This window comes from Neodiprion lecontei, chromosome 5 (genome assembly GCF_021901455.1).
Source record: "Neodiprion lecontei isolate iyNeoLeco1 chromosome 5, iyNeoLeco1.1, whole genome shotgun sequence".
NCBI lineage: Eukaryota > Metazoa > Arthropoda > Insecta > Hymenoptera > Diprionidae > Neodiprion > Neodiprion lecontei.
In genome coordinates this window covers 9,043,115-9,065,589 of record NC_060264.1, presented here as the reverse complement: position 1 = coordinate 9,065,589, position 22,475 = coordinate 9,043,115, and the positions used below count along the sequence as shown (strand labels likewise).

Here is a 22,475-nt window from a genome sequence, read left to right as displayed (position 1 = left end):
GAAGGGGTTCAATTTGCAAAATGTGATCTTTTTGTCCTAAATAATGTATCACAATTTACCGAGTAGCAAAAAACAATTCCAGAGTTACGAGATGATTAGTTTTCCTAAAAATGCAATTTTACGACATAACGTCACGAATTTCAACCTTATTGCAATTTTATCACGTTTGTGTAGGTACTAAAAATTAATCATCGTCACTCGGTTTCTCGTCAATACAATCTGTGAACAATTGTTTTTCTCTCACAAGGGGAGTGTCAAACTTGGGAATCACAGATTTCCATCACTTTTATATATATTGTAGGGCAGGGTCCCCTCAATAAATATATAAAGCAGCAAGACGCCATTCGTTTTTATTATTGAGAAATTTCAACTCAAAGTTCTATATGTAACTTAAGTAGAAGGAACCTTTTTACCGGTTGCAGCAATAGTTCCGTGGCGTGGCGGTAACGCTCTTGCTTACTGAGCGACTTTATTTTTGATAATATTGATTACTTTGTTATTATAATTATTACAAATCCTATGTTTATCATTTTTTGTATTTTTTCCTAACTTAAAAATAAAAAAATAATTTATAGAAATATTAATTATTAATTATTTACTTTTGTATTAAATAATTTATAAAAAAAAAAAAAAAAGTACCTCTAACGGAACTTGAACAGCCGTTCGGTCCCTCAGTAAGCAAGAGCGTTACCGCTACGCCACGGAACTATTGCTGCAACTGGTAAAAAGGTTCCTTCTACTTAAGTTACATATAGAACTTTGAGTTGAAATTTCTCAATAATAAAAACGAATGGCGTCTTGCCGCTTTATATATTTATTGAGGGGACCCTGCCCTACAATATATATAAAAGTGATGGAAATCTGTGATTCCCAAGTTTGACACTCCCCTTGTCAGGCAATCGTAAACTTTTTCCTAACCGCGTCGTAATTTAGACTTCTAATGTCGTTTGACTTTTTTTATTCGCGTAAAACATTTTAGTGTAAAAATCGTTTCCAAATACGGAAACTTTAATGGTTCATGTAGGTACACGATGCGGGTTTATGGTTACTCTTGCGTACGAGTGATCAAGCATTGCAATCTTAGTTCTTTTACTCCTCTTGACGTTGTTTTCTTTCTTTTCTCTCTCTCTCTCTCTCTCTCTCTCTTTTTTCTTTATCTTCGCGCACGGAACGTCCTTTTCAGGCCAACGAAAGTAGGCGATTCTTTTGCGATAAGTTTCATACCACCGTTTCCCTTCTCTGTCCGTTCAAGCGACGTTCGCGTTCGTTGAAACGTTTGAGAGGACATTTATTCTCGAGTTCGAATGAGCCCAAGGTTCGACTATTGTGTCCATGCGCGAAAAGAGACATTATGCTCTGATTAAAGGATACGCAGATGATATTATCGTCGCACAGTATCGACCAGAATTAAGTAAAGAAAAGACGGATGAACGGTGTTTTGAAAACCAAAATATGAAATTCATGGAGATGCGTTTCGTTACCAATTAAAAGACATCGGAGATCGAAGAACCTTTTTCTTTTACTCCTCGTTATTCATGCCAGAAATATGTAACTCTTTCTTCAATCGACATGTACACAGGAAAAAAGAAAAAATAAAAGATAGAGAAGTAGAGAAATATTTTGTTGTACGTCCGTGAATATGTTTAAAAATTCTAGATCTTGGTTTCATTTTTCGTCAACGCGAACTTGCGGATCGAATTGATATTCGTTGGGGGATGAAAAGCTCGGGTCTGGCTTTTGGATCACGGGAATAATGCATTTTGTTCGAGACAGCCGTGCTAGTGACGGAGGGTTGAAGTCGGGACGTCTTTTTTCTCGTTCCTTTCTTCGTTTCCTTCCCATTCTATTCTATTCGCTCCTCTCTTGAATTCAACTCCCTTCGTTCTATTTCAAAGATTCAATTTCCATTTCACGGGAATACATTGCCACGGCGATATCTCCAATTCATACGAATCGTGCTCGTACCCTCGATCGTTGTTTGTGCATATTGTAAAAAAAGGGGGGGGGGGGAGATGCATATTTATAGGCGAAGAAAGGGAGCGTTGTTTGGAAACATTATCAGCGAATTCAAATTTACGAGAAATTTAAATCGTCCAACAGAGATCGATTTAGAGGCATCGATCGTAAAGTGCATCACTCTTGTTATGAATTTTTGAAACGTATTTGTGCATTGGAATTCTGAAATGGTTAAAATCATGAAAAAGTAAGATTCTGTAAAGATATACCGATATTGTTACGGACTGTACCTTGAGAATAGAACATCCTAGGAATTTCGAACAAAGTTTAAAATGTCGCTTAAAGATTAAACTGGATCTCTACGAGTCGTTTCAACTTCTTATCACATTCCGTTTCCGTGTTACGGGCGATGAAAGAATGCGAGAAACTCTTATCATCACTTCACAAACAGAACTTACGCAATTTCGGGCACTTTTTTCCGGCCAGATTTCTTATCACCCATAAAAATACTGATTTGTTTTAAACATTTGTATTAATTGTTAACAAAACAACCAAACAATCATGTTTTTGTCGAAATGAGCACCTCTAAATGGAATTGTTTCGAGTATAAAAATTTTGGAAATGTATAGGAATTTTGACTAACGTTACGCTTGAAAGTCACTAAAACCAGTTAGTATCAAAAGATGTAAATCATTGAATACATAATTATACGGATTCTTTACAGATTATTTATGAAGAATTAGACTTGATGTGATAAAAAAAATAAATGAAATAAAAGTATAAACTGACGTGTTAAAAAGAAAAAGAAGTAAATATTACAGATACAGTGGAAAAGCTTGTACATCACATCTATAAAGATCATGTCGGTACAGAAAAGTCTGTGCGGCGTGTTACGCAATGATGGTCTTACGATAACAGTTCCCAACGGAAACACTCGCACATCGACTAGACTTTACGATGCGAAGTACTCCATACTTATACGGAGCTTAGGTATATATATGTACGTACATGCTTACGCGAGATAAGAACGATATGTCTGTAAGAGCTGTTACAGTACACGTGCGTAAAAGTTGACGAGAAGAAGAAGGGCACGTGTCGCGATCATGCATGGTGATCCTCCTCGCTATGTACCGACAAATTTGCCACGATACATCTGCGTATGCAAAATATACACGTACGTACGTACACACTTATGTACAATGTGCATACATACGTACATACCGATAACTATGCGATCTGCGATAACAATGCGCGTCGGCGAACCCTTTTCTTCATCATCACTATCATCACCATGACCATGACCGTGACCATCATTACCATCACTATCATCACCATAATCAAAATGATTATTATCATCACCACCACCACCGTCATCGTCATCGTCATCATCGTCATCGTCATCATGAATATCATTATCAGCGTTATTGGCATCGTTATCATCATCATCATCGTCATCGTCATCGTCATCATCAATATCATTATCAGCGTTATTGGTATCATCGTCATCATCATTGTCAGCTTCATTATCATCGTTATCATCGTCATCGTCATCGTCATCGTCATCATCAATATCATTATCAGCGTTATTGGCATCATCGTCGTCATCATTGTCAGCTTCATTATCATCGTTATCATCATCATCATCGTCATCATCAATATCATTATCAGCGTTATTGGTATCATCGTCATCGTCATCGTCATCGTCATCGTCATCGTCATCGTCATCATGAATATCATTATCAGCGTTATTGGCATCGTTATCATCATCGTCATCGTCATCGTCATCATCAATATCATTATCAGCGTTATTGGCATCATCGTCATCACCATTGTCAGCTTCATTATCTTTGTCAGCTTCATTATCATCGTTATCATCATCATCATCATCATCATCATCATCATCATCATCATCATCATCATCATCATCATCATCATCATCATCATCATCATCATCATCATCATCATCATCATCATCATCATCACTATCACCGCCACCATCGTGAATGAGTCATCGCTTTCGCGGTCGGAGGGGAAAAATTGCTATAAAAAAAACCCCGCAAACCTATGTAATAATGGCAATGGAAAATTTTACTCGTTGCTTGTTGTATGCGCAGGAAATTCGTTTCCTCGTGAAAGTTTCTCGGATGTTTTGTTTTTCTATTAGTCGGGTAGGAAATAGGCGTCATTCATTCATCTCACGGTTGTTTGTTCGCTCTGCTTCAGGAAGTAACGATTATACTTACAGGAAATCTTCTTTATGCGCAAAAATCTGACCGTTTCTTCACTTCTCGTTCCGTAGCAAGCCAGCATTTTTGCCGTCTCAAAAATTATTGAAGAAACGTTAAAGTTTAAAAAAAATAAACACGAAGAAACGCTCAGTTGGTATTATACATACGTACATATATTGTGTCTCACGCGTGCACCATTTTGATACCGTTATAAATTGCATTGTTTCCTTATCGCATTCTGCATTTTTCTTACATCTGTTTCAATACGTCCTTATCGTGTTGCAACACGTGTATACCCGCCTACATTTATTGGCAAATATTGTTTTATCGGATGTACGGTGTAATCGAAAAAAACTAGAAAAAAAAAAGGAACGTGAGAGACAATAAAGAGAGACAAAGAAAATAAGCAGGAAACGTACACGATATGGATCGTTTCCGCAGTTGACAGTTGTAGAGGCAGATCGGATATCGGTCCACATGGTCGGAATGGTTGGATACAATCATCGGCTTGATTCGCAATTAAGAGAACTTGCCGAGTCGCGAGTTGGTTAATTAATTGCAATCTTACCGCGAATTACGGACGCATCGTAATTCGTAACGTATACCAGGTTAATCGGACTAGCTCTGCTTCTGTTATATCTTTGATCTCTCTTTGTCCTCGTCTCGCATTCCTCGCACTTATTACACGCGGAATTGAGTGATAAGGAGAAAGAAACTTTATCCACTGTATATTATATTTTATATATTATTTTGAATACTTTTTTTTATCGTTGTCCGTAGAGTGTAATTTGTTACACCTGCGTTCTCGGTTCAATTATCGCATCGCAATTGTGTTTATGCTTTAGACAATGTAGTTAGATTTTACTTTTTTATCCATGTATTTTAGAGTTTTAAAAATCATCTAGTTAATTGCACGAAATTGCCATTCACGCAAATATGTCAGAGAAACACTGGGATTTTCTATTCTTCGAAACGTTTCTCACTCACGTCTAAACTTGTCGTTAAATTTGTAATTTGTTCAAATAAAATTCACTCGAATGTTCAAGAAAATTTTATTCAAATCGTCGCGCTTGTGATTTGATTGGATTCGATATTTTCGTTCGACAACTTGTTAAATTTAATAACTTGAATTCGTTTTCTATACAGTTAATTAATCTTTTACAAACAAGGAATATTTATTAACCTGTACAGGAAAAACATTCGAATATCTATATAGAAATTATACGACTTATCAAAAAATGATTGTTCAGTTGTTAATGGATTGCACAGTGTTTTAAATAAACTAGGGTCATGAATCGAAGTTAATTTTTTTCCTACATCAAACATTGCTTTATGGTTGAGACAAGTCAATGGGACTAATCATCGTTGTTAATTTTTAACTCCCGAGGCGATAACCGATTTCTCACGGCAATTACCTGCAGCAGAGAAAGAGAGATAGGTATAGGAAGACGGACGGAGAGTTAGAGAGAGAAATTTTCTCTACTTCTCTCATTCTCTCCTTCTCTTTAACTTTATTCGCTGAATGGATCGACTGTGCAATCATCATCGAGCTCGCGTTAGTTAGCTGTATATATGTATATATATAATATACGTTTAGCCTACCTGTTTAAATTGCTCCTCCCGATCCCCTTGGTTCTCTTCGCTAACGAAGAAGACGCAAAGGAAGACTCGCAGCCGCGTTATGGCCGTAAAGTCGCGTCTCGGACACTAACTGCAGGAAACTCTTCTTGTTTCGTAAAGTTAGTCCCTGTCTCTAACTAGATGCAAGTGCAGGTGATCCAGGGTAAAGGATCTAGGATAATTGTAATCTATTCTTGTTTCCTTCTCAATTTCTTGTTTCTCACTGCGATTGGTCTGAAATTGAAAATTCGACGAGTAAGGATTAAGACGACGAGTAAGGAGAAAGAAAACGCGAAAATTTAACCTAAACGCAAAAGGTGAAATTATCTCGCGGGAGAGAAATGTACGAACTGAACGAGATGATAGTTTAGAAAGTGAGTATAATGCATACAGATGTATGTTTGAGATACCTACCGTGTAATAATGAATAGTAATGAAGAGGGATCGTTAAGCTGTGCCCAAATTGGCCGAACCATTCGACTCTCTGATCATTTGCCTGACCTTTACGTCTTACTTCCGTTTCGCCTTAGGCGGATTACCTATATAAGCTGCGGCCTTATTTCTATACCTACCTTGAAAATCACTAATAAAATGTAAATCAAAGGTATGGATGTCGGTAATGCACGGAGAGATACGAGACGAAAGAAACGCGGTGAGGGATTCTTCGTTTCTTTCCCTCCCGTTATCCCCCGTCGTATCTGGCGTCGTAAAAAGTCGACCAGGCTTTGAAACATTCTTCCCTGGAGCAAAAAAGAAAAAAAAGAAGACTTCTCATTTCCTAAACTTTTGCAGGATTCGCAAAGAAATATATGTAGATTCTGTTGGAAAGAAAACATGTATCGAACTTAAAAGCTCCATTTGTGGATTGCTCATTGTTAATACAATTTTTTGCTTTTTACAGAATATATCTTTTTTTTTTTTTTTCATCGGGGAATTTCAGACTTTTCACATGACCGCAACGCAAGGATTCTTGTAGGTACACGTTAACTAACTTTTCCGTATGCTGTTAAGTACTATCAGGTCTAAGAACGATAATTTAACATTCCTCTTCCTCGACAAATTGAACACGTATTACTTGGAAGAATTGAATCAACTCCAAACTGGCCAGTCTTAAAGAAAGATCCAAAATAACCGACTCGTTTATCGCTTTTTCCCTGTTCCGTTTAATCAGTGAAGTCTGAAACGTCGTTAGAAATTGTAAAAAGTGTATTATTTGCATAAATTTCATAAAATCGCTGTGAATATTGCAAAGAAACATCCGTTCTCGTTTCATCCCCAACATTTTGCTGAAAAATTTGTTCGTTTGTACGACGTATGTTATTCCATCGTCGCATCGTTATCACACATCGTACGTGCGGTCAGATGGTTTATAGTATAAACGTTCGAACACGACCGAGATTATCATTCGTGCGAAGATCGAGTCAGTTTTTATTAACTTACCTCGTATTACTGCCCTGGCGAGTAGCCTCGGTTTCCTGTTTTTGCGCTGGACGCGTCTAACAGGATGTGTGCAGTTCGCCTCGATCCTGCAGGAAGAATAACTTCAGGACGTAGGTATTTCCGCTCACTTTTTATCCTCACAATATTAGCAGCAAGTTGTTTAATACCTTACCTTCCTCAAGGTTGACGCGATGGGATATTTCATTCATAGATCGGGTGACGAGCGGTTGCAATGATTTCAAGCCGATTTCATCTTGATTAAAGTGATTTCAAACGATTTTAAAGCAACTGCTGTCCAAAGTGGTTTGCGATTTCAACAAGTAATTACATGGGCGGTTTTATTAGATTTATCTGATTTCAAAGGATCTCTTACGATTCCAAGAGAATTCATTTCATGCGGTTTCACCCGATTTCATGTGATTTTAAGGGATCTGATATGATTTCATGCGATCACATACGATTTTATGCTATTTCCAGCGATTTCAAACGATTTAAATCGATTTTTAGTGATTATACGTGATTTTACGTGATTTCGCGCGATTCTAAAGTGACTCCTTTCCAAAGTGGTTTGTCATTCAAACAAGTAATTACACGTGCAATTTCATAGGATTTCACGCAATTTCAAAAGATTTCACACTATTTTAAGTGACTTCATGCTACTTTAAGTGATAATATAAGATTTCTTGCGATTTCATGCGACTTCAAGGAATTTCATGCGATTTCATGCGATTTCAAGCAATTTCAAACGATTTAAATTGATATTAAGTGATTATGCGTGATTTTAAGTGATTGCTTTCCAAAGTGGCTTGTGATTTCAACAAGTAATTACATGGGCGATTTCATAGGATTTCACGCAATTTCAACGGATCTCATACGATTCTAAGTGACTTCATGCTACTTAAGTGATAATATAAGATTTCTTGCGATTTCATGCGACTTCAAGGGTTTTCATGCGATTTCATGCGATTTCATGGGACTTCAAGGTATCTCATGCGAGTTCATGCGACTTCAAGAGATTTCATGCGATTTTAAAGTTACTGATTTCCCAAGTGGTTCGTGATTAATACAACAAATGAATAACCCTTCGGGTTAATGTGTCCCTCGTGGCAACGCCATTTTCAGCTATTTCTTTTTGCATAAATCTGTGAGTTCAGTACGTAAGGCGCAAATTTTACGGCCTGCGGTTATTACTAGTGAACAACGAAGGTTTGAATGGGGTTTAGTGTATCTTTGATCACCCGTTGGTCGTTTCCTTCGAACGTTTTTACCTCCACTCCTCTCATTCTCTCCGCTCGTTGCCTTTTTTTTTTGCTCTTACAATATTTCCGATGAAACGGAAATCGCGCGAAAGACTCGAAGATCTCATGCGATGATACAGTTTCATCCCAAGTCGAAACGATTTCTGGCGCGATTTATCAAGTGTACTCGATGTTAACAATTTCCCGTCTCTTTGATGTCGCTCATAATTTTAAGGAACGTTCGTTCGTTCACTTCGTGTTATGAGAATAAATTGCGATGTCGTTAGTCAGTCAGCAACTCGGTCGGTCAGTCTTTGATTACGAAATACGTGCAAGAATGGCGCTAAACGTTCGTACGCTTAGGTAAAGAAAAATCCGGATGAATTTCGACCGTTATTTTCGGTGTCAAATTTATTTTATCGAAAACATCATCCGTCAATCCGTAAATAAATTCCACACGGTTAATTTCAATTAATTTAAAATCAAACTCGTACAATTACTTGTAAATGAAAAAAGTACATGATGTTTTTCGAAAAAAAAAAAAAAAAAAAAATTAAATACAAAAAAAGTTGTCAAAAATGTTTTTGCTTTTCTTTATCTTTAGGTGCGTGCTTTTTCTTAACGAGGAATCCATCGGCCGTAAAAACACGTTTCGTGTTATAAATCGTTTGGTGCGAAAGAAAACTTCGATATAAGGAGACAGGAAATAGTCTCAAACCACTAGGAATTAATTTTTCTATTCGATTTGCTTAATGGACCGCGTGAAAGCATCGACGCGTGAATAATAATACGCGTCCACGTTTATAATTTATTCCCCGTTTTTCGCCTTCTATTACAAACATAATGAATTAAAACGTTAATTCAATCGGTATTTGAATTATTAAAACTGGTATAATAAAAAGAGAAAATCACGTATACGTAGAATAAACTTGCATCTGTAATTCAATTACGTCCAAAAATCGATACGTTCATTCGACTGTTGTTTGAATATCAAATCATGCCGAACGGTCAAAGAAAGCTTAAAATCCTGGGACGTGAACTCGACTACACCGAATAGGTATTATACACTCGCCCACAAAACTTTTTACATCATTTACAATACCGTCTATTATACGTATATATGTATGACGGAAGTGCGCAGGTTGAACATTAAATTATGTTACTTTATACCTATTGTCGCATTATGGCTAACGGTCTGGGATTTTATCACGCAAAACAACGACGCGAGCACAATTTTCACAATTTTTAATAGAATCAATTACCATTGAATTTAATAAGTACCTAATTATAAATTCACGTGGCATCGAAATTTGGATTTCTATTATCCCGTTCGAAAATTGTCCGTCTGTTTATACGATGAAAATATTTCGTCCCGTTAACAAAATTTCAGAGTTAACATACACCCGACCAAATATTATTTTCATATATAACGTAAGATAATATGCACAAAACCTGCAAATTCACGTTTAAATTCTTTCGAAGCGGTGCTTGTGTGTGTAATTGCGTATGCATACGCATATAATTTATATAGCATTGCTCCGGGATCGGCTCGATGTCGTAATTCGTTCGTACTCGTGTTAAATAAATATTTACACATTGCAGGTGTAAACAGAGAGAATGAGAGGGAAAGAGAAAGAGAGACGATTCGCAATCGTTGCTGGGAATTACTCGTTGATAATTAATTTACGTATATTGATGCGATTCGTTTTGCCTAACCTAACGCAGATATTACAAATTGTTTACCTTCGCGTTTATTTACCCGGTTTAAAATGACGTTGCGAATGTTTTTTTTTTTTTTTTTTTTATTGCACCTCGTATTGTTGTTTGTCACTGATGTTTCAACGCAAATGAAATCTAGAACAAAATTTTCGCAAGGTGGAATTATTTGCATTGTTCACGGTATTATGCCTATAACTATATTTTCATTTGTAATCATATTTTATACAGATTGTATTTAATTTTATTATACAATATACGAGTACTATAACATCAGCGATTCTTTTTTTATTCGATCGGGTTGCAAATATTTTATGCTTTTTTTTTTCTTTTGTCAGGTAACCCAATTGTTGGAACAGACAAGTTTTCAACTTGGCTATAATTATACGTATGTATATGTATATATATATGCATAGTTTGCTGGCAAATTTCTCAGTATTTTCGTTTATAATATGGAAATTATGATGATAAAATTATAATTGCGTGTGTAGACTTTTATTACACACGTATTGCGGACGGTGTAAATTTCGCTAAATTTCATTTGGGCGTTGAGAAATCGGTGAAAAAATTTCTTTACCCGTTATCCCTCGTACATTTATTAGGTACCTTATCATATGTATGCTAAAACCATAAATACCCGGCTATGGTGGCAAATTGGAAGAGATGTAAACTTGCGACCAGCAACTTACTTACTGCAACTTGTTTTTTTTTTTTTTTTTTCTACAATAATACCGTACCGATTGTAAATCGTAATACAGTTGCTGACTAATGAAACGTCGGTTTCGCGATTCGCGTCAAGTTTCTAATTACGAAGAAGTTACATAATCGAGCTGCATAAACTTGACTAATCGTAAAAACGGATGTTATGTCAATGTCGCATTTCTGTTATCACCTCATTTTTTCGAATCACGATTCAACGAGTCAGAATGTTATTTTGACAAATGGATTGGATAATAATATTTCCACCCTAGAGGTATAAGAAAAAAAATAAAAATAAATGAATAAAAATGAAAAAACAATCAGTTCTTACCATTCAACGCGCGTAAACTAAATAATATCTTTCATTTTTTGTTTCAGGTATGCATTGGACTGGAAAATGTGTCTAAGATGTCGTAGATTCGTACATTACGGAGAGTGAGTATTTGAATCGAACGATTTGAAACGCTGGAGTGACTTTTAATTTTCATCTTTTCCACCTGTTTTGAAAGGGTGACGCGAAGCTTTTTTCGGCTACAATGCTGACGCCGCAAAGTTACACCTCTGGTTTTTGTTATACGTGGTTTCAGTCCGTCACCCTTGACTCGCAGTTCTACCTCGTCTCTTCTTCTACAGCTTTTCTTATCCCCCGCAAGGAGGGGCCGTTAGAAGAACTAAGCGTTTCAACCCAGTCATCCCGTCTAATTTAATTTTCATCGAGCTCTAACGGGGCAGGGTTGAAGTTCCCAAAACGCCAAATTCCGAATTTTCTCGTGGTGAAACTCAAGGTAAACGAATCAAACTTTGGCGATACATCAAAGTACCGAAAGTGCAAAATTCCAAAGGACAAAATGCCGAAAAGACGTAACTCCGACAAATTTAAATTTTGAAAGTGTGAAAATGAGAAAGTTTTCAAATCTAAAACATCGAATTTCTGGCTCGGTGAAATTTCACCACTTTGATATATTTCTTTGTTTTGGATTTTCGATATTTTTACGTTCGAAATCCTGGTCATTCTGATTTTCGGATTTTTTTTTACTTTTTCCACCCACTCGTTGAGTAAACGATGCCTCGCGAGCATATTTCAATTTTCGGCATTTTACTCTATCGAAACTATAATTTTCCGAATCTTGCATTTCGGAATCTTGAGCCGTCGTGTTTCCGACAATTCGAAACTTTGTCGTTTCTTCAAAGTTCGATTTTTTTACTTCAAGTTTCGCCACCAAACAATTCGGAATTAGGCTTCTATTACTTATATTTACGTGCTAAAGTTCTTTGCCGGAGTTTTTTTTCTCCCCTCCTTCTGATTTCTCGAACATTTAATTCACGTGTATCGTGTAAAACTTTGTTTCCGAATACAACGATTGATCCCTTTATCGCACTGCGGTGGATCTGACATTATATCGCAAAACAAAGAAAAAAAAAAAAAATCTAATCGTAAGAATCACGGAGATGATTTTTACTGTTAAAAAATTTTTTACACCCCAAGAAGACGACTCTTGATTTTTGTTTCACTTCTGCTGACGAAAATTAACTACTGAAATTTATTTTTTTCTTTACGCGACTTTCATCGAGATGTGTATTTTTCTTTTCTTTCGAAAATCAATTTGCAACGCCTGGATAAAATTGCGTCGTTTTTACGAAACTAGCTGCTACATGGGGGATACAGATGGGTAAAATACTTGGGCATGCCCACGCGTTTCTGTTTGATACACAAAGGCCGTTTGAAAATGTCGTGTGTTATATACGCGCGCATGGTTGAATGTTGAAAGGGCGAGCCATAAATATTAAGCAAAGTTCAAGTGAAACCGACCTCAAGCTATAATCGCGTTACGTGCGAAGAGGAAGAGAAGAGAGAGAGGGAGGGAGGGAGGGAGGGAGGGAGGGAGGGAGGGAGGGAGGGAGGGAGATAGGAGAATATGACGTTTTTTTACATTTTATTATTCATTGTTACGTTATATCGAGAACCAGTTTGTAAAAGCCGTTAGTTACAGTACCTAACTCTCGTAAAAGCTAATGGCACTTACATTGCTACTTTATTCACTCATGGGTTGACTTTTATTTACGAAACAAATTGCTTTTCCAAAAGTTGGTAAATTTTTTTTTTTTTTTCTTCTTTTTTTTTCCCCCTCACATTCCGTTACACCGTGTAACGTACAGTTTCGAATGATTTTGAAAAACTCTTCGTTGTAATTTCATTATCAATTGACACGTGTTTGGAATTTATCTTACACTGGGTTTTTTTTTTTTTTTTTTTTTTTTTCACTGCAAGCTGCAAGATCCTTATGACAGACTTTCAACCGTGTTCAAAAAAAATATTTTACTAAAAAAAAAAGTTTTACCTATTGCGTTTTATATCCGTGATTCCGATCAAAGTAAAAAAAAAAGCTTCTCGAAAATTTATCTCCAATAGCCAATCGGATTTAGATTTTTTGATTTCTGATCATTGGGCGCGAAAAAAATTATTTCTCTTAAATATTCTTAATAAGAAGGAGGGGGGGAGTGGGTGGAAGAAACCTTACCGACTTTACGATCGATCGGTGATTGTTGGTTTTTTAAAAAAAAAAAAAAAAAAAAAAAAAATCGGCCGGGAGAGGAAAAAATTACGAGCTCAATTGATATTCTAACGCACTTTGAAAAAGTGAATGATTGTTTTCGAAAAAAGGTTCAAAACCAAACCCATCGGAGTTCTATTAAAAAAAAAAAAAAAAAAAAAAAAAACACCCCTTCCCCCCTTTTTGGGCAACCATCGTAAATATCATATCAGTGAAAAATCAGATCTCCCCAAGTTCTTAATTGTTGAATTTCAGTTTTTTCTTTCGACACCTTTTGTCATTTTTGCGACGCGCTCTAAAAAATTTTCTTCCGCTCCAAAAGCAACGTGCGTTTATAATGGTGGGTTTGAAAAGGGAAACTCCAAGTTCAGCTCTGATAGAGTCATGATCTATGTGGTTAAGACTATGGTTTATGGGTTAAGCAAGGTCAGCACAACATCGTCCGTCCTCTGCTTAGCTCGTTGGCGTAAAGCGTATCACACCGTACGGTAAGTTAGCACAGTTCACGTTTATGCTAACCTAACCTAACCTAATCTATTGTCTCTCAATCTGGCTCACACCCACGCGAGTTAATGACACCGGACGGTAAATCCTCGCTTCCCATTTCTCGTCTTCGCCAGACGGCCGAAAAACTCGACGAAATTTATTCCGTTTCTTGCCATTAAAACGCTTTTTACAGGTCGATTATCCCGATTTAGAAGATGGAACGTCCAGCAGGTGGTTTCCGTTTGTTTGCGGTATTTTCGTATGAATTACAAGCTTTGACGGTATCGTCGTAGAATAAACAATATACGAATTTAACCCTTTGAGTCACACGTTATTGTACAGAATCAATTTTCATAACAAGATAGTATTTTATGGTTTTTGAGGTCGCTGATTAGAAATCTGAAATGATATTTCAAAAATTCAAGATGGCGGATCCAGTATAGTGAATACAACATGGCGGACGAAATTTTCGAATTTGATAGAATGTGGTTAAAAAATTCTATGGAGGGGTTTTCGGGATCGTTGATTGGATTCGCCATGGTGAATTTTCGAAATGTTATTTCAGATTTGTAATCAGTGACCCCAAAAACCCCTGTATCAAATTTTTTCTTCGGATTCGATCGAATTTGAAACTTTGGTCCGCCATATTGGATCCGCCATCTTGAATTTTTTATATCCGATTTCAGATTCGCAATCAGTGACCCAAATAACTTGTCATTCATGCAAAACACGCATACGTAGGTATAGAGGGATAATTTTCTCGGAAACAAATTATTTCTTCAATTTTCACAATTTTTTTCAATCAATTTGCTTCTATCAATAATAATTTACATTGCATCGTAACAATTACTCTCGAGTATTGAAAACCTATTCGTATACTATTAGAAATAGCAAAAAACCAGCAAAAAACCGCAAAGAAATACGCTGTAAAGTTTTCGAAATATATAAAAAAAAAAAAAATATAAAATAGGTGAATAAATGTCTCTCTCTTTTTCGCATGGTTATAATTTATGCGGAGTTAATCATTGCGCGTATAATTGAGTAGTTTTTTCATTGAAATTGAAGATAACGTATCGTGATAAAATGAGTTTCGAATTTCAGCCAATCGAATCAACCGATCTTCTCAACTCTAAATTAATCTTAGTTTTTCAATACGGCCAGTCACCAAATTTTTGGTATCCCGTCGTTTTCGATTTCTTATTACGTACAGCAATACCTGATATATTATATTTGGAAATTCAATCATTTGGCAAAGCATGTGATCAGTACTTACGGTATCAAGCAGAGAGAAGTAAAACCTTCTTACCGAATCAGTCGTCTCATGGTTGTGAAAATTTAACGACTTTGAAACGTAGGTGGGTGCAGTAAACTGCAGTGGAGGTTGCATTCTTGTCTCGTCACTTGGATCTACGTTTGCCAAATGAAAATTTGAACTACGAATCGACATTTTTGCTTTGAAACTCAAGTTTGAAACTCAAGCGTTTAAAGTATGGTCAAGTGCTTTCAAAATTTGGCAAAATGAATGAAATCTTGGTAGAAAAGATGCGATCGTTATTTCGATAATTCAATTTTCAAAAAAAAACTGTATAAATAGAAATAAAATGTTTGACTCGCTTTCATTTCAAATAATATATCGGAAAATTTATATCTACATAGTCTTGATTGTAGTAACGAAAATTCATTTGAAATATATATATATATATATATTTATATTCTCATTACAATAATCCTGAAGCCAAGCAACAGGTGTCTTGGCTAGCGATCTTGTGTTTCAGCATTTGAATATAAAGATTTCGTCTACGAGATTTATAACCGATTATTATTCTTGTCAGGTACAATATCCCGCGCTAATACCAGTTCTAATCCTCTTCAACCTTCCTTATTTTCATAACAAAATGCCTGCAATGCGGACGGATAATACCCGACTTGGAACTTTTCCAAATCCATACCCGATCACCAGAATTTTGGTGCAATTAATTTGGTGATATTTGTCATTTACCACCTGTGGCGTCATCGACACATTTCGATTTATTTATTTATTTATTTATTTATTTAACCAATTGCGTTTTAGAATAATTTTTTTTAAACGTATTTTATAATCGACGAAAATGATACTTGAAAAATAGAGTTCGAAAAGTAAAAAACTATAAAGTCAGTTTAATCGAATTTTATTCAATGAATATCTCCTCAAAACATCGAATTGCTACAGATCTATTAATAAATTTACAAAGCTCACATTATGTTTCTATTTCTCAATGTCTATATCAAACTTACTTGTAAATAGCAAAACTTACTCGTATTTCGAAATCTTAGTTAGTTCCTTCAAAATCGAAAATTACGAAAATAGTGATTTTTGTCCCCAATGTTTCGTCATGATAACGTTACAAACTTTAGTCTTGTAATTAATTTACAGCCAAAAAAAAGTTACCGTACACAAAAATGGGGCGAACGATACACGATTTAGGATTGAAAAAAAAAAAAACGATCGTTTGATAAAGGTTTTGTACAAAAGAGATTATCACAGCATAGGAATATAAAATTCTCGTAAATACTCAACGTACGTCTATAAATTCACAATAAAGTTTCGATCTTTGGCCAACTTTCTTGTAAATCCGAATCAATGGACGATAATCTTCAAATTTGTAATCTCGGTGTTTTTGTTCAAAAATTTCGAGGTCCGATAACGGGGCGGGTTTTTTAAATTTCGAATTTGAAAGCTTCCGAATGCGCCAAAATTGAGAGTAAAGAAATCAAACTTTGGCGAGACATCAAAGTTTCGAAATGACAAAATGCCGAAAGCGCGCAAATCTGACAAATTGAAGTTGAAATGAGAAAATTTCAAAATCCAAAACATCGAAATTCCAAATAATCGAAGGTTTTAGGTTCTGTGATTTTCTGGTCTGGTGAAGTTTCACAACCTTGATCTTTGATTTCTTTGCTCCAAGTTTCGCCACCAAATAATTCGGAAGCTTTCAAATTCGGAACCTCATCATTACTGATTGCACAGCAGTAACGATTGCGGACACCGAAAGACCTCGAGATCTTTGGCTTTAAATCACTCCTTCCCTGATTGCGGCGATCGGTTTGATTACCCTCTGGGTGTATAAAAGTGGCGGCACGGGTTTCTAATAATACAGAAGCCGATCCGCGACGTCCCGGCAGACGTCCAAACGCCCACGCAATTCCTACCCAACTTCACCCCGTTATTCCTGTGCCACAAGATCAGACCTCTCAGATCTTTCTCTCTCTCAACTTCAGTGTGACTCTGAACGGCGCGGCGATCCAATCGTGTGAAAATTTTTTTCTCAATTTCGAGTAACTTGACTATTGTACCAATTAAACATATAATTTCTTGCTCGTTAAGTACGTCATTGTTCAATTGACTAGTCGCAGACTTCAGCGTGTAATTCGATTCGCTTTCGTCGATTTTCTTTTTCCATACGCTGTTTTAAATTTCGAGTATTCAACAATATGGGAAGGGAGCCTCAGTATTAGCTTGAAGGGATTTATGTTCATTCCTCGTAATCGCATCAGCCTTTATCGGTCGGATTTTCAATTCGTCGACGCAGTTTCGTCAAAGTTCAGCCCTTAGCAGCTACCGTAAAGCTGTCGAAGCGAGGAATCGATTGTGAGAGAAATTTTGTTTTTTCAATCTTTGTTTTCTCACTTTTCCCAGTGATTAAAAGTGCGCCATAACGGATAAATCAGACTCGGAAACCCCTGCCGAAGCTGCAGGGGTGCCATCCCTTCGCTTCGAGGGATATGTGGACAGGTAAAAATATTTTGCAGAGAGAATTTTATGGTTGGCAGACTTTCGGAGGCAAAGTCAAAATCACTTTCTTATCCATTGTCAGTTCATTTTTTCGCCATCTTTTTTCTCATCGTGTGAATATTGTTCTAGAAGAACAATATTGCACTTTGTAACTGGTGTATTATTACCTTTCTTGCTTTTTCAATCGATTTTGATTTATTCTTAACCAGCATTTCTTGGTGTCTGACGTAACGAACGTTCTATCGAATGGATTACTTACAACAATTATGTAATTTTATTATTACCGTTGATTAAAGAAAATTTGCCAAATTCTGTAAATTTTATGAAAAAATTCCAACTCCTGCCAAAAACTCACGCGCTGTTCCAATTTACTTTGTCTAAAATTAACTCAACCCATATTCAAGTCTTGAAGTTACGTATGTGTGTATATGCGTATATATGTGTATAACGTATACTATTGTGAGAATGGCTTCGAACTTTTGTTGGCATGACTGACACTCCAAATAATATAATACTCGCATAAATTACGTCTCCGTGAGTGTTATAATATTATTGATGAGATTTTTTTCCCAAAAGTATAACTTGAAGGTCTCTACACTGAGAAAAATGTCATTTGTTACAGTAACTAGAAAAAATCGGTAAAACAGGTATCGTTAAAAAAAAACTGTTTGATTATTGTTGAAATTGTGAAAAACGAGGTACGCCTAACCATTTTGCGCTATCGTCGATCCTTTTTTGGTTATTGCAACGCAAAATCAGACTGTTCGGTTTACTTTACTTTTTTAGTTAAACAAGGCTTTAACGTCAATTTATTGTTGCACGAGCAAGAAAATCTAGTAACAGTGATCGTAATGAGAAAGAATAGTAACGGATACTAGACTTTCCGGTAACGGCTATAAAACTATTTTTCATTTTTTACCTAGAATTACATTTTTCGATTGTGATAAAAAATGAAAATAATTACGGACTTAGCGGTAACCGGAACTAAAAATTCTCTCAGTGGTACGATACAATTTACTTTGTTTTACTTTTCCAAATTTGCCTATACAATCCTGCTTAAATAATAATTTTCCGTATAATTTTATTATAAACGCAGTATCACCGACAAAATGTAAAACAAAATTTGTAAAAATCCAAGTATATAATTTTCTGAACATAACGGTTCGTCGAGTTTGATACGAAATATATCTCAATTTTGCACAAAACAAAAAAAAAAAAAAAAAAAAAAAGAAGAACATTCGAATGTTTCTAAAATTTTCTGCACTTTGCGTATTCCTGGGCGAATTTTTTGCCCACGCAAATATCAATATTTCGATTTAGACGAGCCTGAAACGAGATGCGTGTTGTAGAGAGAAGAGGAAATGGGAGATTTGTGAGAGGTAAAGAAGCCTGGGATGTTGTACAGATTCTCCGGGCCAGAACCGCGCGTGGTTTCAAACTCCTTTGCGCAGGGACTCGCTCGATGAGATTCGTTTACGTTAGGTCAGGCTAGACCGACGAAGTAGCCGCAAGGTTGCCACGGTCAACGGAGAAAGTCCCATTCATTCTGGCAACTATAGGTATTCGGTAAAACTCGCCTTCGAGACGATGTCGGCGATGAAAAGAACCAGCGTCGATGATGCGTCGCGTCTACGGGGCTGGAATTCCAAATTTTGAAAACTTTCAAAAGCGCCTGATTCCGAAGTTTTTTCCGGCGAAACTTGAAGCGAAGAAACAGAACCTTGGCGAAATGTCAGCATTTCGAATGATTCAAAACCCGACGTTCAAAGTTCCTGAAGTGCAAGTGTAAGGAAATTTTGAACGATCCAAGATTTTTCGGTTTTGTAAATTTTTTGCTCGGTCAAATTTCACCACTTTGATTTTTCTTCGTTTCGGAACTTTGCTGTATGGTAAACTTGAATTTTTGGAATCATGCATTTCGAAACTTTGAGCTGTCGCGTTTCCGATCATTCGAAATTTTGCTGTTTCGTAAAAGTTTGATTTCTTGACTTGTGAGCATCGCTGTCAAATAATTCGGAATTGGGCGCTTTTCGAATTTCAAGCTCGCTCCGAAATTCGAAGTGCGAAGATTGTAGAATAAATGTAGCTGAGATCAATCGAATCGAATATTATGAAATCAATATCACCTCGATATGGAGAAAAAAAAAAATAGATTTTCACGGAAAAAACTTAGTTACCGAAAATTTTTTAATAATCGCATCAATTTGCCTTTGTTTTAATCAAAAATTAATGTCAGGTGACTTGTGTAGACTTGATTTACAAACGCAACGAGCTTATTTTTCATTGAAATTGAATAAAGTATGAAAATTTGGCATCAACAAAAGGTTCTCGATGACGTAAACCATCTCAGAGCGTTACAACTACTAAACTGTATCGATAAAAATTCACCGGCTTCAATTTTTTTTTCTCTGTCAAGGGAACAATTCTTCTTTGCACGAAATCCATCACAATTAGATTCATTTATGGTTTCTAAATTTCTGTTTTTTAATTATTTCGTTATGAATTCTTGAACTTTAAACATTTATTCCTCTATACGTTACGTAGGAGAAATCTGGAAAATTTATGGGCTGCAAGAATGATGTTGAAAAAATGTAAACAAGTAAAACCTCTAATTATGGCACAGCAGTAGCAGGGTCAAAGGCAATATTTTTGAAAGGTTTAAATCGCGTTCAAATACGAGAACCTTGTTCGTAGTAAGATATTATTTTGACTCGACGTATAGTTTGATATTTTTTATTCTCGTATTTTATCTATACATACTTATACCTAGATCTTTCTCCCACGCAACTTGTGAACCGCGCTTTGCAACATCTGTCGAGAGGCCAAAGATACAATTCATTTTTACCGATCCAGAACAACGATCGGAACGTTTATTTATTTATTTAACTTTATTTTTGTAGTTATATTTAATTCGTGAGAAACTTACATACACAAGATGTATTTGAGAAAACATCCGTCTTGATGGTATTTTTGTTATTCATTCTCGGGATGAATTTAATACTTGCAATTTTGGACGTCAGTTTTTTATATTGATTTTTTTTTTCTTACATGCAACCCCGTTCATCTCTATAGAATAATCGCTTCCCATATGCAAAAATATGCAGATATTCACGACTGGTTGACGTGAATTTCGTTGTACGGATTCTTTTTTTCATTTGTCTCATAATTCCTATGAAAATTTGTGTGGACGATTATTTTTTGATTTCTTCAATTTGTACATTTCTGCTCTGTGAATAAATCCAACGAATGTCCTGAAAAAAAAAAAATTTGAAGACTTTGACTTGTATTGAAAGTATTGTTCCGAAGTTCCCAAAGTCTAATTCCGAATTATTTGGTGGCGAAAGTTGAAGTAAAGAAATCGAATTTTGAAGAAACGACAAAGTTTCGAATGGTCGGAAACCCGACGGTTCAAAGTTCTGAAAATTCAAGTAACGATAGAGCAAAGTTCCGAAAACAAAGTTCCCGAAGAGGAAAATTCTGTAAAGTAAAGTTTCGATAGGGTAAAATTCCGAACATCGAAATATACTTTCACAGCCTAGTTTACTCAACGAGTGGGTGCAAAAAACCAGAAAAAACTGAAAATCAAAGTTATCGGGATTCCGAACGTAAAAATATCGAAAATCCGAAACAAAGAAAGATCAAAGTGGCGAAATTTCACCAAGCCAGAAATTCACGGAGCTGAAAATTTTTCATCATTCAGAATTTCGATGTTTCAGATTTTTAAATTTTCTCATTTTTGCCCTTTTAGAACTTTGAGCGTCGGGTTTCGGACCATTCAAAACTTTGATGTTTCGTCAAAGTTTGATTTCTTCACTTTAAGTTTCGCCATGAAAAAATTCGGAATCAGGCGCTTTCGGAACTTTTCAAATTCGGAACTTCAACCTCGTCCAGCAAAAGAATCTCGTTTCTTTTTCCTGGAACACCTCGAGCATTTCGAAATGCTGAATCACGGTGACATTAGAGATTTTCTCCCTTTCTTTCTCTTCTTTTATTCGAAAACACGTCGGGACCAATTCCTCCAGCTTTAAACTACGAAATCTTTGACGCGCACCTGAACCTGCATGGTTTCTTCTTATCGGTCAATGAAGTAGCTGCTGCAATCATGTGAAGAGTGATGCAAAACGTGATCATGAGGAACAACACGACCCGTGATTCCATTATTTCCGCGTTTCGGTCCGACGTCACGTTCCGTGCAGATATATATATATATATATACATACGTAACACATGTTTTTACGTCGGGGAAAGAAATGAGGAAAGTTGAGAAGACATTCGCGAAACTTGAAGATTCTTATCGTTGTTGACCTCGTTCCCGGATTCTGATAATCGCTGGCACAGTTCATTTATTTTAATTTCCCCTCATTCTTTTTTTTTTTTTAACTTTCCCCTGAACGATGTAAACTTTTGTTATTCGCAAAGCACAAAATTCGACAATAATAAGTAAGTGAGTATTGCAAGCACTGCAATAATTGTTTTTTTTTTCTTTATCCATTGTTTAACATATTTTTTCGCAGAAGCAAGAAATCTTTTCTTCAGTATTTTTTCGTCAATTTTTTTACTAGGTAGTTACTCATTGAGATGATTTTTCTTAAAAATTATACAAGAAAAAAAGAAATAGCCAAATTATGAACAATCAGAGTTTCGGATGCCGATTTTATGTTTGAAATTGCTTCAAAATGGTTTAAAAAATATAGTAGATTCGTTCGATCAACTCGGCAATGAGTCATTTCATTCGGTAAACTATTCTCTACGATTCTGGTTGGACTGG

General features: G+C 36.0%; 1 protein-coding gene across 7 annotated transcripts in view; it reads left to right on the top strand.

Annotated features, from left to right (window-relative positions):
* Positions 1-22,475, top strand: part of LOC107224086 (protein phosphatase Slingshot homolog 2) — a 169,395-nt gene that overhangs the window by 91,021 nt on the left and 55,899 nt on the right. For 2 of the 7 annotated variants that reach the window (XM_046740571.1, XM_046740569.1), the window contains exon 3: positions 11,276-11,332. The exons of 4 other annotated variants lie outside the window; for them this stretch is intronic. In XM_046740571.1, the coding sequence (XP_046596527.1) occupies positions 11,276-11,332 (57 nt within the window). Of the gene's footprint in view, positions 1-11,275; positions 11,333-17,196; positions 17,708-22,475 lie in introns of those variants that run through there. One more of the 7 variants, XM_046740574.1, reaches the window with a different exon arrangement.